Source organism: Pagrus major, chromosome 1 (assembly GCF_040436345.1).
Source record: "Pagrus major chromosome 1, Pma_NU_1.0".
Classification (NCBI taxonomy): domain Eukaryota; kingdom Metazoa; phylum Chordata; class Actinopteri; order Spariformes; family Sparidae; genus Pagrus; species Pagrus major.
The window spans coordinates 357501-370537 of record NC_133215.1 but is presented as its reverse complement, the minus strand read 5'-3'; the positions used below and the strand labels follow the sequence as shown (position 1 = coordinate 370537).

The window sequence follows — 13037 nt, the reverse complement described above, 5'->3', positions numbered from 1 at the left end:
GTTAGCACAGGTAGCCTACATTTAGCACAGTTACCCTACAGTTAGCACAGGTAGCCTACATTTAGCACAGTTAGCCTACAGTTAGCCTACAGGTAGCCTACAGTTAGCCTACAGTTAGCCTACAGGTAGCCTACAGTTAGCCTACAGGTAGCCTACAGTTAGCACAGGTAGCCTACAGCTAGCACAGGTAGCCTACATTTAGCACAGGTAGCCTACAGTTAGCACAGGTAGCCTACATTTAGCACAGGTAGCCTACAGTTAGCACAATTTCCACGTGAGCAGATCTGGTTGATCTAAGCTGATTGTTGTCTAACGGTTGTTCTCTCCATGTCAGCATCATGTCATTGTATGAGTCATCTCATGCACAATAGTCTGTTCAATTGTCAAAATTAGTCAAGAACCTGACACCATGAACATCATGTATGAATCTCTGGGAACATTTGATAAATGGATTAATTGACAGTCAGGTGAAAGTAGAACTTGACTGATGAAGGAGGAGTTTCACACATCTCAGATCAAACAACATGTTTGGTTACCTGACAGGTGCCGTCCATGATGTGAATGCTGCCAAACACGTACGTATAGAGCTTGACCAGCACCAGTACAATTTCTGAACATGGAGGCACCTGGCCAAGCAAATGAACGAGGGCAACTGCCTGCTCGAGGAAGAGGAGGAAGAGGAGGAGGAGGAGGAGGAGTAAGGGTGCGTGGTGGTAGACTAGTGGGAAGAGGCCGAGGAGCACGAAGACACCATGCTGTCCCGGATCCACACTTACAGACCATGTTATCACCCGTCGCCTCACGATGGCGGAGGCAGGTCGCCGAGTGCAGCCTAATGTGCCCCGCTGTGCAGTCTCCTCCATCACCCAACCTCTGGCAGGGAAAACAGGTACGTACTCAGTCAATGATGGAACATTATATGTTGAATAGGACAGGACACTGTGTGTGTGTGTGTGTGTGTGTGTTTGTGTCTTATAGGCCTACAGTAGTATCTTACCTCAATGGGATGTTATGATAAGAAAAATATTGGTAGTATTACGGTCACTGCAGTGATGCATTAGAATTGTGGTAAAGTTACTGTAAGTAAAACAACAATACAATTACATTGGTAACTCATTCTGTAAGAAATACATAAGTCATACATGACGAATGGTAATACAGTGGTGTCCTTTGAATTGCAAATAATGCCATCGCACTGAGACAGAGCCGCACTGCAATCATAGAAGACAATGCCATATTCCAAAATGTCAACTCTGTAAGCATCTCCACAATAGACGGGATATTGAACAAGCATCAGATGACCACGAAGCAACCTCACAGGGTACCATTTGAGAGGAACTCTGATAGAGTGAAAGAGCTGCGGTACCAGTCTGTACATGTAAGTCAGTTACTGGTTGTCTATCATTATAACCTTTTTACAGTTAAGCAGTGGTTCCCAAACTTTCTTGGCTTCAGCACCCCCTTTACCTGATGTCTGAATCCAAGTATTTGCTTTATCTGACTTCAACATTTTGCCTAAAAACTGCAACAGAAAACTGCAGCTTATCATTATAATCCTTATTTTGAAGAATAACATACGGTAAGAAAAGGAGCTGCAATTAGTGCCTCCCAAGCAGATCTATCTAATACTGTGGGTTTTACTGTAACATTTAAGTATGTCTAGTCATTGATGATTTCCCCCTCCCCTTTCTCTCAAATACCCTCTGTAGTACCTCTGCGTAGGCCTATCCCTGGCCAGTAGTATACTGAACTTGTGGAGGAGAACATAGAACATTCCTATGTAGTTTTCTGTAGTGTATGACTCTTCTGTATGACTGATTTGATGATTGTTTTACTCTACTGTAGAGAATAATGGCACTGGAAGGAAACGAGACCCCTCACATCCTCGTGTTTGTGGATGAAGCTGGCTTCAAGCTGGCCAAGGGCCGAAGATGTGGCCGTAATATTATTGGCCACCGGGGCACGGTGGATGTCCCAGGCCAGCGTGGGGGCAATATAACTATGTGTGCTGCCATTTCTGGGAATGCCACACCATTCACCATTCACCAATGGTGTGGCCACTCACATCCCCAGTCTTGGCCCATATAACACACAGAAGCTCCTCATCTTCTTGGGCCGCCTTCCCTTACCCTAACCCTAACCCATCTAACCCTCACCTACCAAAGTATGTAATTGTGTGGGACAATGTGAATTTCCACCGCGGCCCGCTCATCAGGGCCTGGTTCACTACTCATCCAAGGATGGTCATGGTGTGCCTCCCACCTTACTCTCCTTTCCTCAATCCTATTGAGGAGTTTTTCTCCGCTTGGAGGTGGAGAGTGTATGAGCATCAGGCTCAAAATCAGAGGTCCCTGCTCCATGCAATGGACGCTGCGTGTGATGATATTACAGGAGATCAGTGCAGGGGATGGTTGCAACATGCACGCCGTTTCTTCACTGTGATACTGAAGAAAAGTTAAAAACATGAGGTTTCTAAGGCAAGTTCTGCACATGTGAGACAGACAGACAGATAGATAGACAGGCAGTTTATCAGATTACATAAATAAATATAATAAATAATTACATCTACAGAGGGAGTCGGCCATGTTGCAGCGCCATGTCTCTACAGGAGCCCAGGACGGACAAACGTGAGACGAGGGGTGTTCAGTTGGTTGTGATCTGCAAACTCACCACTAGATGTCACTAAATCCTGCAAACTGGACCTTTAAGAAGTTGAACACCTTTTGGAAAAAACGCCTCTGTCACGCTCTCCTCCCTCACCTGTGTGTGTGTGTGTGTGTGTCTGTACCTGTGTGTGTCTGTCTGTACCTGTACCTGTGTGTGTGTGTGTGTGTCTGTACGTGTGTGTGTGTGGCAGCAGTAGTGGAGAGGTGCACCTGCAAGTCATTCTGCTCGTCACTCTCTGCTATATAACTCCGGTCTCGTCTCCACTCCGGCACCAGAATGTTCTGACCCGTACGCTGACTGAATCAGTGCCTTGTGTTCTAGTTTATATTCTACGTTCCACGACTCCGATCATCTGTTCCTCTGTGAGCTCATTCTACATGAGCTGTCTCATGTGATGTCTTTGTTCTACTTCATGTACAGAACCTCCAGTGCCTCTCCACTCTGGCTTCTCCGGACAACCCTGCCCGCCCGCCGCCCGCCTGCCTGCCCGTCTGCCTGCCTGCCTGCCCGCCCGCCCGCCCGCCTGCCTGTCTGCCTGCCCGTCTGCCTGCCTGCCCGCCCGCCTGCCTGTCTGCCTGCCCGTCTGCCTGCCTGCCCGCCCGTATGCCTGCCTGTCAACGGGGATATGTTGTGGTTTCTGTCTTGTGACAAATGTACTTATTGTAAGTCGCTTTGGACGAAGCGTCTGCTGAATGCCCTAAAAAATAAAAAAAGTCTCTAATCTAAACAAAAGTTTTTAAAAATGTCCTGAAAGATTTTAAGATACAAATAAAAGTCTTCTAACGTCTCTGCAGAAGATAAAACTATGAAAAGCTTCAGGTCTGACCCAGTCCTGCTGCTGGACCTGGTCTGAGGGGTCCACCTGTGTGACCCTGAGAACTGTGTGGAGGTTCAGCAGGGTGGAGGGTTTCAGCCTCACACGGACAGCAGGGGGAGACATCTGGTCTGACCTTTGACCTCATCCCATCTTTACTGGTTTTAGTCAACACACAGCTGATCCGGTCAGTGATGAGAGGATCGAGGTGGATTCAAGTTTTTCATCCAGACCCTCCTCAGCCAATCAGGAGTCAGAGCTGGTGATCATGTGACATGTGGCTGAGACAGAGTTCAGTCTGTGGCTGTGTCCAAATTCAGGGTCTGCAGCCTTCGAAGGAGCATTTGAAGGCCAATTACGCCACAACACCGCCTGAAGGCCGTCCCAATTCAAAGGCTCCTTCAAATGCAGCCTTCTCTTCCCTCTTTCTGGAGGACGCACTGCTACTGTCCTTCACGGCCTCACATATCCCAAGATCCTTTGCGCGCCGCTCAGTCCCGAAACAGAAGAGGGAAAGAAAGAGAAAATGGCGACATCAAGTGGCGCAGACATGACATTCAAATTTAAGTAATGGGTTTATACTCGGTTTTTACTCATTTGAACATCCAACGCCAGATATGTTAAACTTCAGGGGACTATAAAACCTCCAAAGTTTAACTTTCAGTTAAAATACGTGACGCTGGTGATGCTATGGTAAATATAGTCGTTATTCACCAATGGGTTAATATTTATTTTGTAATGTTGATAATTCAGTTTAGATTTGACACATTGTACACACACAAATAAATGTACATGTTTGATAGATTTGAACCAAAACAGACTTTAATGCATGAACACCTGGTGACGCAACCAGGAAACACTCCGAAGGCTGGACCGTCCCATTTAACAGCGGTGGACGCGGCCTTCAAGGTCTCTCCGAAGGACCCGGCCTCCGTGGGCCACAAAGGCCGCGTCCTTGAAGGATGCAGCCCCTGAATTTGGACACAGTCTGTGTGTCGACACCTGATGTGTTCACTGAATAATTCAGTCGCTGATATCACACTGCTCCCTCACCTGGAACAAAGCTCCGCCCACTTTTCACCTGACTGCCTTTATATCTCACACACACACACACACACACACACACACACACACACACACACACCTGCAGCACCCACATAGGTAAGTACGGATCACTGCACACCTCAGACAACATTTGGGCACAACAGCGACTACAGCTTCATCTCAGTTAGATCCTGACAGACTCTCATCAGACCTTCATCAGACTCTCAGACTCTCATCAGACCTTCATCAGACCTTCATCAGACTCTCAGACACTCATCAGACCTTCATCAGACCTTCATCAGACTCTCAGACTCTCATCAGACTCTCATCAGACCTTCATCAGACTCTCAGGATGGCGAACACAGCAGCAGAGCTGGCCCGGAGGAAGGCCCGGGAGGAAGAGGGCGCCGGTAGTCGGGTCAACGCTGTCCCTTTCAACCAGCAGGACTTTGAGCATTTGCAGAGCAAGTGTCTGCAGACCGGCTCTCTGTTCTGCGACCCGACCTTCCCCGCAGGCTGGGACTCTCTGGGATACAACCAGCTGGGACGCTACTCCTCCAAAACCATCGGGGTGGAGTGGAAACGACCCACGGTGAGCTGAGACGCTGAGACGCTGAGAGGGTTTGGTTGTTTTCATTATTAATGTTTGAATCATCTGTCTACATCGTTGAAGCTGTTGTTCTGTTGAGGACGGGACAGCCGCACCACGGTTTCCTTCTCTGTTCAGGTTTCCATGAACATGAAGCTGGTTTAATAATTAACATTTATTAACTAAAACGTGGTTAATATGAATCTTTCAGGTGTCACTGTGTCAGCACAGAGCTGCAGTCAAGGCGTTGTTAGCTTAGCATAAAGAATGCAAGTGGGTGGAAACAGCTAGCCTGGCTCTGTCCAAACAGAATCCAGCAGCTTCTCTAAAGTTCAGTGATTAATTGTTTTATTTAATCTGGACGCAAACAGAGACGTTTGTGGTTTTAGGTGGAGTCGTGTGTTGGAACTATTTCTTTACAAACACCAGTGTATCCATCCGCCCCGTACCTGTGTGCAGCCTCTCCAGCTTCAGGGCAGGAGGCCAGAGTCTGCAGCCTTCTGCCAGTTTACAGATATTAAAGATAAAATCAAACCACCTCCTGTTAATCAGAGTCTGACTCAGTCTGTTTAAATATTAACCCGGGTGTGAACACGCCGTGGGGAGGCTGGTACACCTGGTACACCTGGACAGGTACACCTGGACAGGTGTTACCAGGTCTGTTTTCTCTCACTTTAGTTTCATCCTCTCAGGTTTGTAGTTTTTAGATTTTGTGTTGTTGCTGAGGAACCACGTCTGTAGAGACCTTCAGTGTCTCCTCAGGACAATACTACTGATATTAGAGTATTTATACAGTGTGGTATTAGTACTTTTACTGTAGTACTGGATCTGAATACCTCCTCCTGATTGGTTCAGTCTCATTCTCTTCACTTCCTGTTACTGGAAATAAAATGAAAACATGATGAAGTGTGAATTTTGTTCTGGAGACAAATCAGAGAAACACAACTTATTATTATTGATATGATGATGACGATGACGATGATGATGATGACCATCACTAATCACCTGCTGTCTCATCCAATCAGGAGCTGTGTTCTGATCCTCGCTTCATTGTTGACGGAGCGAAGAGAACAGACATCTGTCAGGGAGCGCTGGGTGAGCACACACACACACACACACACACACACACACAGCTGTGTGACGTCTGACAGGTGTGATCACGTGACCTGGTGTGTGTGTGTGTGTGTGTGTGTGTGTCAGGTGACTGCTGGCTGCTGGCTGCCATCGCCTCTCTGACTCTGGACCCGGCCATCCTGAACAGAGTGGTTCCTCCTGGTCAGAGCTTCAGCTCGCAGTACGCCGGCATCTTCCACTTTCAGGTCAGAAACATCAAAAATACAGAAAATAACTGTATTTTATATTTTATAGTTATTCATACGTCAGATTCTTCACTCAAGGTCCATTCACCAGATTTCTCCCAGGGCTGACAGTCAAATGTCACAGTCTTCATCTGACACTCCACTGATGAAGACCATGAGATGAGACTGAATGTTTTGGATCCATATCAAAATGTTAACTCACTCATAGATACTAGCCACCTAAATACTTTTCTTCATCATGACCCATGCATCATCCTCTGAGAAATAAACCTACAACCAACCAACGCACACAGGTGAAAACATTATCTCCTTACTACCACTTAGAGCTTCTTTTGAATCTGTGTCAGGGTGAATGAAGCAGCAGCAACAGATAGTGATGATAACATGGTCGACATCTTCATATCAAAAGTTTGACATCTGGGAAACATCGTCCATCAACTCTGACAAGCATCGATGTTAGAAACACAGATTCCACCTCTCCTCAGCTGTAGTCCTGCACTCTGTCAGCTGGAGACGGGTCTGTGTAAAGATGTGATGGAGACAGATCTCTGTAAAGATGTGGTGAGACAGATCTTTGTAAAGACAAAGTGGAGACAGGTCTCTGTAAGGATGTGGTGGAGACAGATCTCTGTAAAGATGTGGTGAGACAGATCTTTGTAAAGACAAAGTGGAGACAGGTCTCTGTAAGGATGTGGTGGAGACAGGTCTCTTTAAAGATGTGGTGGAGACGGGTCTGTGTAAAGATGTGGTGAGGACAGGTCTGTGTAAAGACGTGGTGGAGACAGATCTCTGTAAAGACGTGGTGAAGACGGGTCTGTGTAAAGATGTGGTGGAGACAGGTCTCTTTAAAGATGTGATGGAGACAGGTCTGTGTAAAGACATGATGGAGACAGATCTCTGTAAAGACGTGGTGGAGACAGGTCTGTGTAAAGACGTGATGGAGACAGATCTCTGTAAAGACGTGGTGGAGACAGGTCTGTTTAAAGATGTGATGGAGACAGGTCTCTTTAAAGATGTGGTGGAGACAGGTCTCTGTAAAAATGTGGTGGAGACGGGTCTCTCTAAAGATGTGGTGGAGACAAGTCTGTGTAAAGATGTGATGGAGACGGGTCTCTGTAAAGATGTGATGGAGACGGGTCTCTGTAAAGCTGTGATGGAGACAGGTCTGTGTAAAGATGTGATGGAGACAGGTCTCTGTAACGATGTGGTGGAGACAGATCTCTGTAAAGATGTGGTGAGACAGATCTTTGTAAAGACAAAGTGGAGACAGGTCTCTGTAAGGATGTGGTGGAGACAGGTCTCTTTAAAAATGTGGTGGAGACGGGTCTGTGTAAAGACGTGGTGGAGACAGGTCTGTGTAAAGACGTGGTGGAGACAGGTCTCTGTAAAGATGTGGTGAGACAGATCTTTGTAAAGACAAAGTGGAGATAGGTCTCTGTAAGGATGTGGTGGAGACAGGTCTCTTTAAAGATGTGGTGGAGACGGGTCTGTGTAAAGACGTGGTGGAGACAGGTCTGTGTAAAGACGTGGTGGAGACAGGTCTCTGTAAAGACGTGGTGGAGACGGGTCTGTGTAAAGATGTGGTGGAGACAGGTCTCTTTAAAGATGTGATGGAGACAGGTCTGTGTAAAGACGTGATGGAGACAGATCTCTGTAAAGACGTGGTGGAGACGGGTCTCTAAAGATGTGGTGGAGACAGGTCTCTGTAAAGATGTGATGGAGACAGATCTCTGTAAAGATGTGGTGGAGACAGGTCTCTGTAAAGATGTGGTGGAGACAGGTCTCTGTAAAGATGTGATGGAGACAGATCTCTGTAAAGATGTGGTGGAGACGGGTCTCTGTAAAGACGTGGTGGAGACAGATCTCTGTAAAGATGTGGTGGAGACGGGTCTCTGTAAAGATGTGGTGGAGACGGGTCTCTGTAAAGATGTGGTGGAGACGGGTCTCTGTAAAGATGTGATGGAGACGGGTCTCTGTAAAGCTGTGATGGAGACAGGTCTGTGTAAAGATGTGATGGAGACAGGTCTCTGTAACGATGTGGTGGAGACAGATCTCTGTAAAGATGTGGTGAGACAGATCTTTGTAAAGACAAAGTGGAGACAGGTCTCTGTAAGGATGTGGTGGAGACAGGTCTCTTTAAAGATGTGGTGGAGACGGGTCTGTGTAAAGACGTGGTGGAGACAGGTCTGTGTAAAGACGTGGTGGAGACAGATCTCTGTAAAGACGTGGTGGAGACAGATCTCTGTAAAGACGTGGTGGAGACGGGTCTGTGTAAAGATGTGGTGGAGACAGGTCTCTTTAAAGATGTGGTGGAGACAGGTCTCTTTAAAGATGTGATGGAGACAGGTCTGTGTAAAGACGTGATGGAGACAGATCTCTGTAAAGACGTGGTGGAGACGGGTCTGTGTAAAGATGTGGTGGAGACGGGTCTCTGTAAAGACGTGATGGAGACGGGTCTCTGTAAAGATGTGATGGAGACAGATCTCTGTAAAGATGTGGTGGAGACAGGTCTCTGTAAAGACGTGGTGGAGACGGGTCTGTGTAAAGACGTGGTGGAGACGGGTCTCTGTAAAGATGTGGTGGAGACGGGTCTCTGTAAAGATGTGATGGAGACAGATCTCTGTAAAGATGTGGTGGAGACGGGTCTCTGTAAAGACGTGGTGGAGACGGGTCTCTGTAAAGACGTGGTGGAGACGGGTCTCTGTAAAGATGTGGTGGAGACGGGTCTCTGTAAAGATGTGGTGGAGACGGGTCTCTGTGAGAACAACAATCTCTGATTTCATGTTGTTGTTCAGGTCCAGTCCTTAAACCAAGCTGGAACAGCATGGCTCTTATTCCGACTCTCTCCCTGGGGAGGTCCAGCCGGTCAGGCTGGATGGTTGAAAGACGCTGTTGACCGTGATGGTCTCAAAGTCTGCTGCTCTTAATCCAAAACACCTGCTCACTTCTCCAATGATGATGACAGTATTTCGGCCATTTGGCAAAAAATGGAGGTCAGAAAAACTCAAATGTAACATAATATGGAGGAGCTGCATCTTCATGCTCCATTGTTGCTTTACAACACATCGAGAGAGATTTAATACATTTTATGTCTTTAAATTGATTTTTAGGAGAATGTCTTCAACATAAATCTATAATCTGAAACATTAAAAAAAATTCAATTTGGACTTCAATTTGGTCATAGTTTCAGTCTGGAGAGTGAAGCTGCTCTGTCGTCAGGTGGCAGCAGGTGCTTCTGTATCTGTCGTCAGGTGGCAGCAGGTGCTTCTGTATCCGTCGTCAGGTGGCAGCAGGTGCTTCTGTATCTGTCGTCAGGTGGCAGCAGGTGTGTCTGTATCCGTCGTCAGGTGGCAGCAGGTGCTTCTGTATCCGTCGTCAGGTGGCAGCAGGTGCTTCTGTACTCGTCGTCAGGTGGCAGCAGGTGCTTCTGTATCCGTCGTCAGGTGGCAGCAGGTGCGTCTGTATCCGTCGTCAGGTGGCAGCAGGTGCTTCTGTATCCGTCGTCAGGTGGCAGCAGGTGCTTCTGTATCCGTCGTCAGGTGGCAGCAGGTGCTTCTGTATCCGTCGTCAGGTGGCAGCAGGTGCTTCTGTATCCGTCGTCAGGTGGCAGCAGGTGCGTCTGTATCCGTCGTCAGGTGGCAGCAGGTGCTTCTGTATCTGTCGTCAGGTGGCAGCAGGTGCGTCTGTATCTGTCGTCAGGTGGCAGCAGGTGCTTCTGTATCTGTCGTCAGGTGGCAGCAGGTGCGTCTGTATCCGTCGTCAGGTGGCAGCAGGTGCTTCTGTATCTGTCGTCAGGTGGCAGCAGGTGCTTCTGTATCTGTCGTCAGGTGGCAGCAGGTGCTTCTGTATCCGTCGTCAGGTGGCAGCAGGTGCGTCTGTATCCGTCGTCAGGTGGCAGCAGGTGCTTCTGTATCTGTCGTCAGGTGGCAGCAGGTGCTTCTGTATCTGTCGTCAGGTGGCAGCAGGTGCTTCTGTATCTGTCGTCAGGTGGCAGCAGGTGCGTCTGTATCCGTCGTCAGGTGGCAGCAGGTGCTTCTGTATCTGTCGTCAGGTGGCAGCAGGTGCTTCTGTATCTGTCGTCAGGTGGCAGCAGGGTGAACAGACGTGTCTGGGTGGGTGTCGTCTTGTAGAATCTCTGGACTCCGTGCAGACGTCTCACTTCACTGATGCTCTGTAGATGGTACCAGAAAGGTTCTGGGCCGTGATGAACCAGACAGCTTGTGATGTTTCCAGTCAGGATGATTTCTGTTGCTTCGCTGTAAAACATGACCAGAACTTGTCACAGGGTCGAGTTTTTCTCTACCAAAGTAATCTGAATCCCTCAGAGGAACACGAATACAGACACAGCTGCAGCTCATGATGTCACTTCCTGTGGAGGCGTGTCGAATAGTTTCCATCATGTGAGGCTGTTGAGAACAATAGAGCGTCCTCAGAGAGCAGCTGAGGTTTCCTACACCGACTGAAGCAGCTCAGAGACACAGAGATCAGCTGATCCTCTTTGTATGAAGTCACATACATTTAATATTTAACATTTATACTCTAATTTAAAGGTGTTTATATGTTCTGTATGTGCAGCATGAAGGTCTACAGCTGAGCTCAGCCTGTGTCGTTAAGTAACTGAACCATGACACTGTGATCACATCTGGATCTCCTGCACCGATCAGACACTTGAACGCACACAGACTAAACTGATGGTGCGTTCAGGTGCTCTTCTGTGACTCATAGTTACAAATCTTCCAGTTTATCGGCAGGCAGTTTGACTTCAGCTCAGTCTCTTCATTGAGTCTGAGCTGAAGGAGTGAAGATGATTGGTCGATGTGCCTCAAACTATAACTTCAACTCCTTTTTCATGACACTGAATCTTGTATTCACACTTCAGGTGACATCAGCTGCTAGGGTTAGGGTTAGCCCATCAACATGTCCAGCAGCTTTTCATTGGTCCACTTCAGGTGACACATTTACCTGAGAAACACCTGCTCACATCATCAGGTTTTCAGATTTAGCTCCAACTAAACACATTCAGGACACACAGGCAGGCAGGAGTGGGTGGAGCCTCTACAGGAAGTGACATCATGTTTGTCTGTGTGTACCTGCAGCTGTGGCAGTACGGGGAATGGGTGGATGTGGTCGTGGACGACCGGCTGCCCACCAGAGACGGGAAGCTGCTGTTTGTCCACTCGGCGGAGGGCGGAGAGTTCTGGAGCGCTCTGCTGGAGAAAGCCTACGCCAAGTAAGAGCCACGTTCATGTTCCCCTCAGGATGAACCACAATAACTGTTCATGTAGCGCCACCATCAGGGCAACATGGTAATGTGTCCAGTACTACTTCACATCAGCCTCAACTGTTGACTGGCAGTTGGCTAATGTTAGCAAACTAACAGGCTAAATTAAAGTAGTGAATATAATTAAAGGTGACATATTATGCTCATTTCTGCTTGTTGACATGTTCCTTGATGTCTAAATGGAATGATAGTAACATGCTTTGGTGGAAAAACCGAAGGATTGAGCACAGCAGGGGTGTTTACACACCAGTTTCACAGCGCTGCTCTAAGCGGCCGGTTTGAGTGCCTTTCCCTTTAATGCTAATGAGCTACTGTGTGCGCCGCCCACCTCTTCCTGCCGGGCGGAAGACGTGAGGACGGCATCGCGTGACCATGGCAACGAGCTATACACATTTGCGAAGCAACTTTTCTGTGTCCATCCCTGCATATAACTGATAGTAGCACAGCAGACATGTAGCAGCTAACCCCTGTCTCCGGCTCCAAGACAAAGTAGTGATTGCTTTACTGCAGGTAACGTCTAACACACTGTCCTTTAGCACAACATGCTAATGAATTAACGTAGCTCACCATCCGCGAACAACTGAGACATTTCACCCCGTCTCCTCTGCTTGTTCACGGCCGAGCAGTGGTTCACCGGCCGGTTAGAAGCGATAAAATCTCAATATCCTAATTCATTTTCTCAATTCACTGTCATGTTTTAAAAGAGTGCTGATATGACAAATTAACGTTTGGTAACATTAACATTATCGTGAATCCTACGGCCAGTAAGCCCAACGTCGATAACTTCACATGTAACGTTAGTTCAGCCTCATATTTACATCGACGGTTAGCGTTAGCGTTAGCTCATGTGCTAAACGGCCAAAGTAACACAAACTACACTGTTTTTTAAATACTTACAGCTCCATCATTGACAGTGGGTATGAATCCATCTTTTAAGGGACAATCTTGTTGCCAGTCCAGCGTCCAGTCCTGACCCTGGTTGCTGAAGCAGTCCGGCGTGAAGTGACTGGCACAGACCGTAACGCTTTAGCTCACTGAAGCTGGGACGTTTCCCTGATAAATAAAATGTAGCCACTTCGCTCTGATATCCTCTTTGGTAGGGAGGCCATGTAGCGAAACAGGAGGATCCTTGCATCCGACGACAGAGCAGCAGTGCTCGGCTTTCGGGTTGTACATGGTAGCGGTCAGGCTGTCGCGTACAAGTGAAGCGAGAATGAGAAAATGGCGGATCCTCGTTCAGGTGGCTGGCGTAGTATGGGAGGAGATAGCCAGCGCGAGGGCGGGAGTATTCAAATCACCCGGACTGTTACGTAACAATCCGGG

The 13037-nt window shown here is 47.7% G+C and overlaps 1 protein-coding gene across 1 annotated transcript in view; it reads left to right on the top strand.

Moving 5' to 3' along the window:
- Positions 1–4247: 4247 nt before the first annotated feature.
- Positions 4248–13037, top strand: part of LOC141012250 (calpain-2 catalytic subunit-like) — an 18697-nt gene continuing 9907 nt past the window's right edge. Inside the window, exons 1-4 of the mRNA XM_073485720.1 lie at positions 4248–5117; positions 6140–6209; positions 6315–6433; positions 11530–11663. Coding sequence (XP_073341821.1) covers positions 4878–5117; positions 6140–6209; positions 6315–6433; positions 11530–11663 — 563 coding nt within the window. The 5' untranslated portion in view covers positions 4248–4877. The remainder of the gene's footprint in view (positions 5118–6139; positions 6210–6314; positions 6434–11529; positions 11664–13037) is intronic.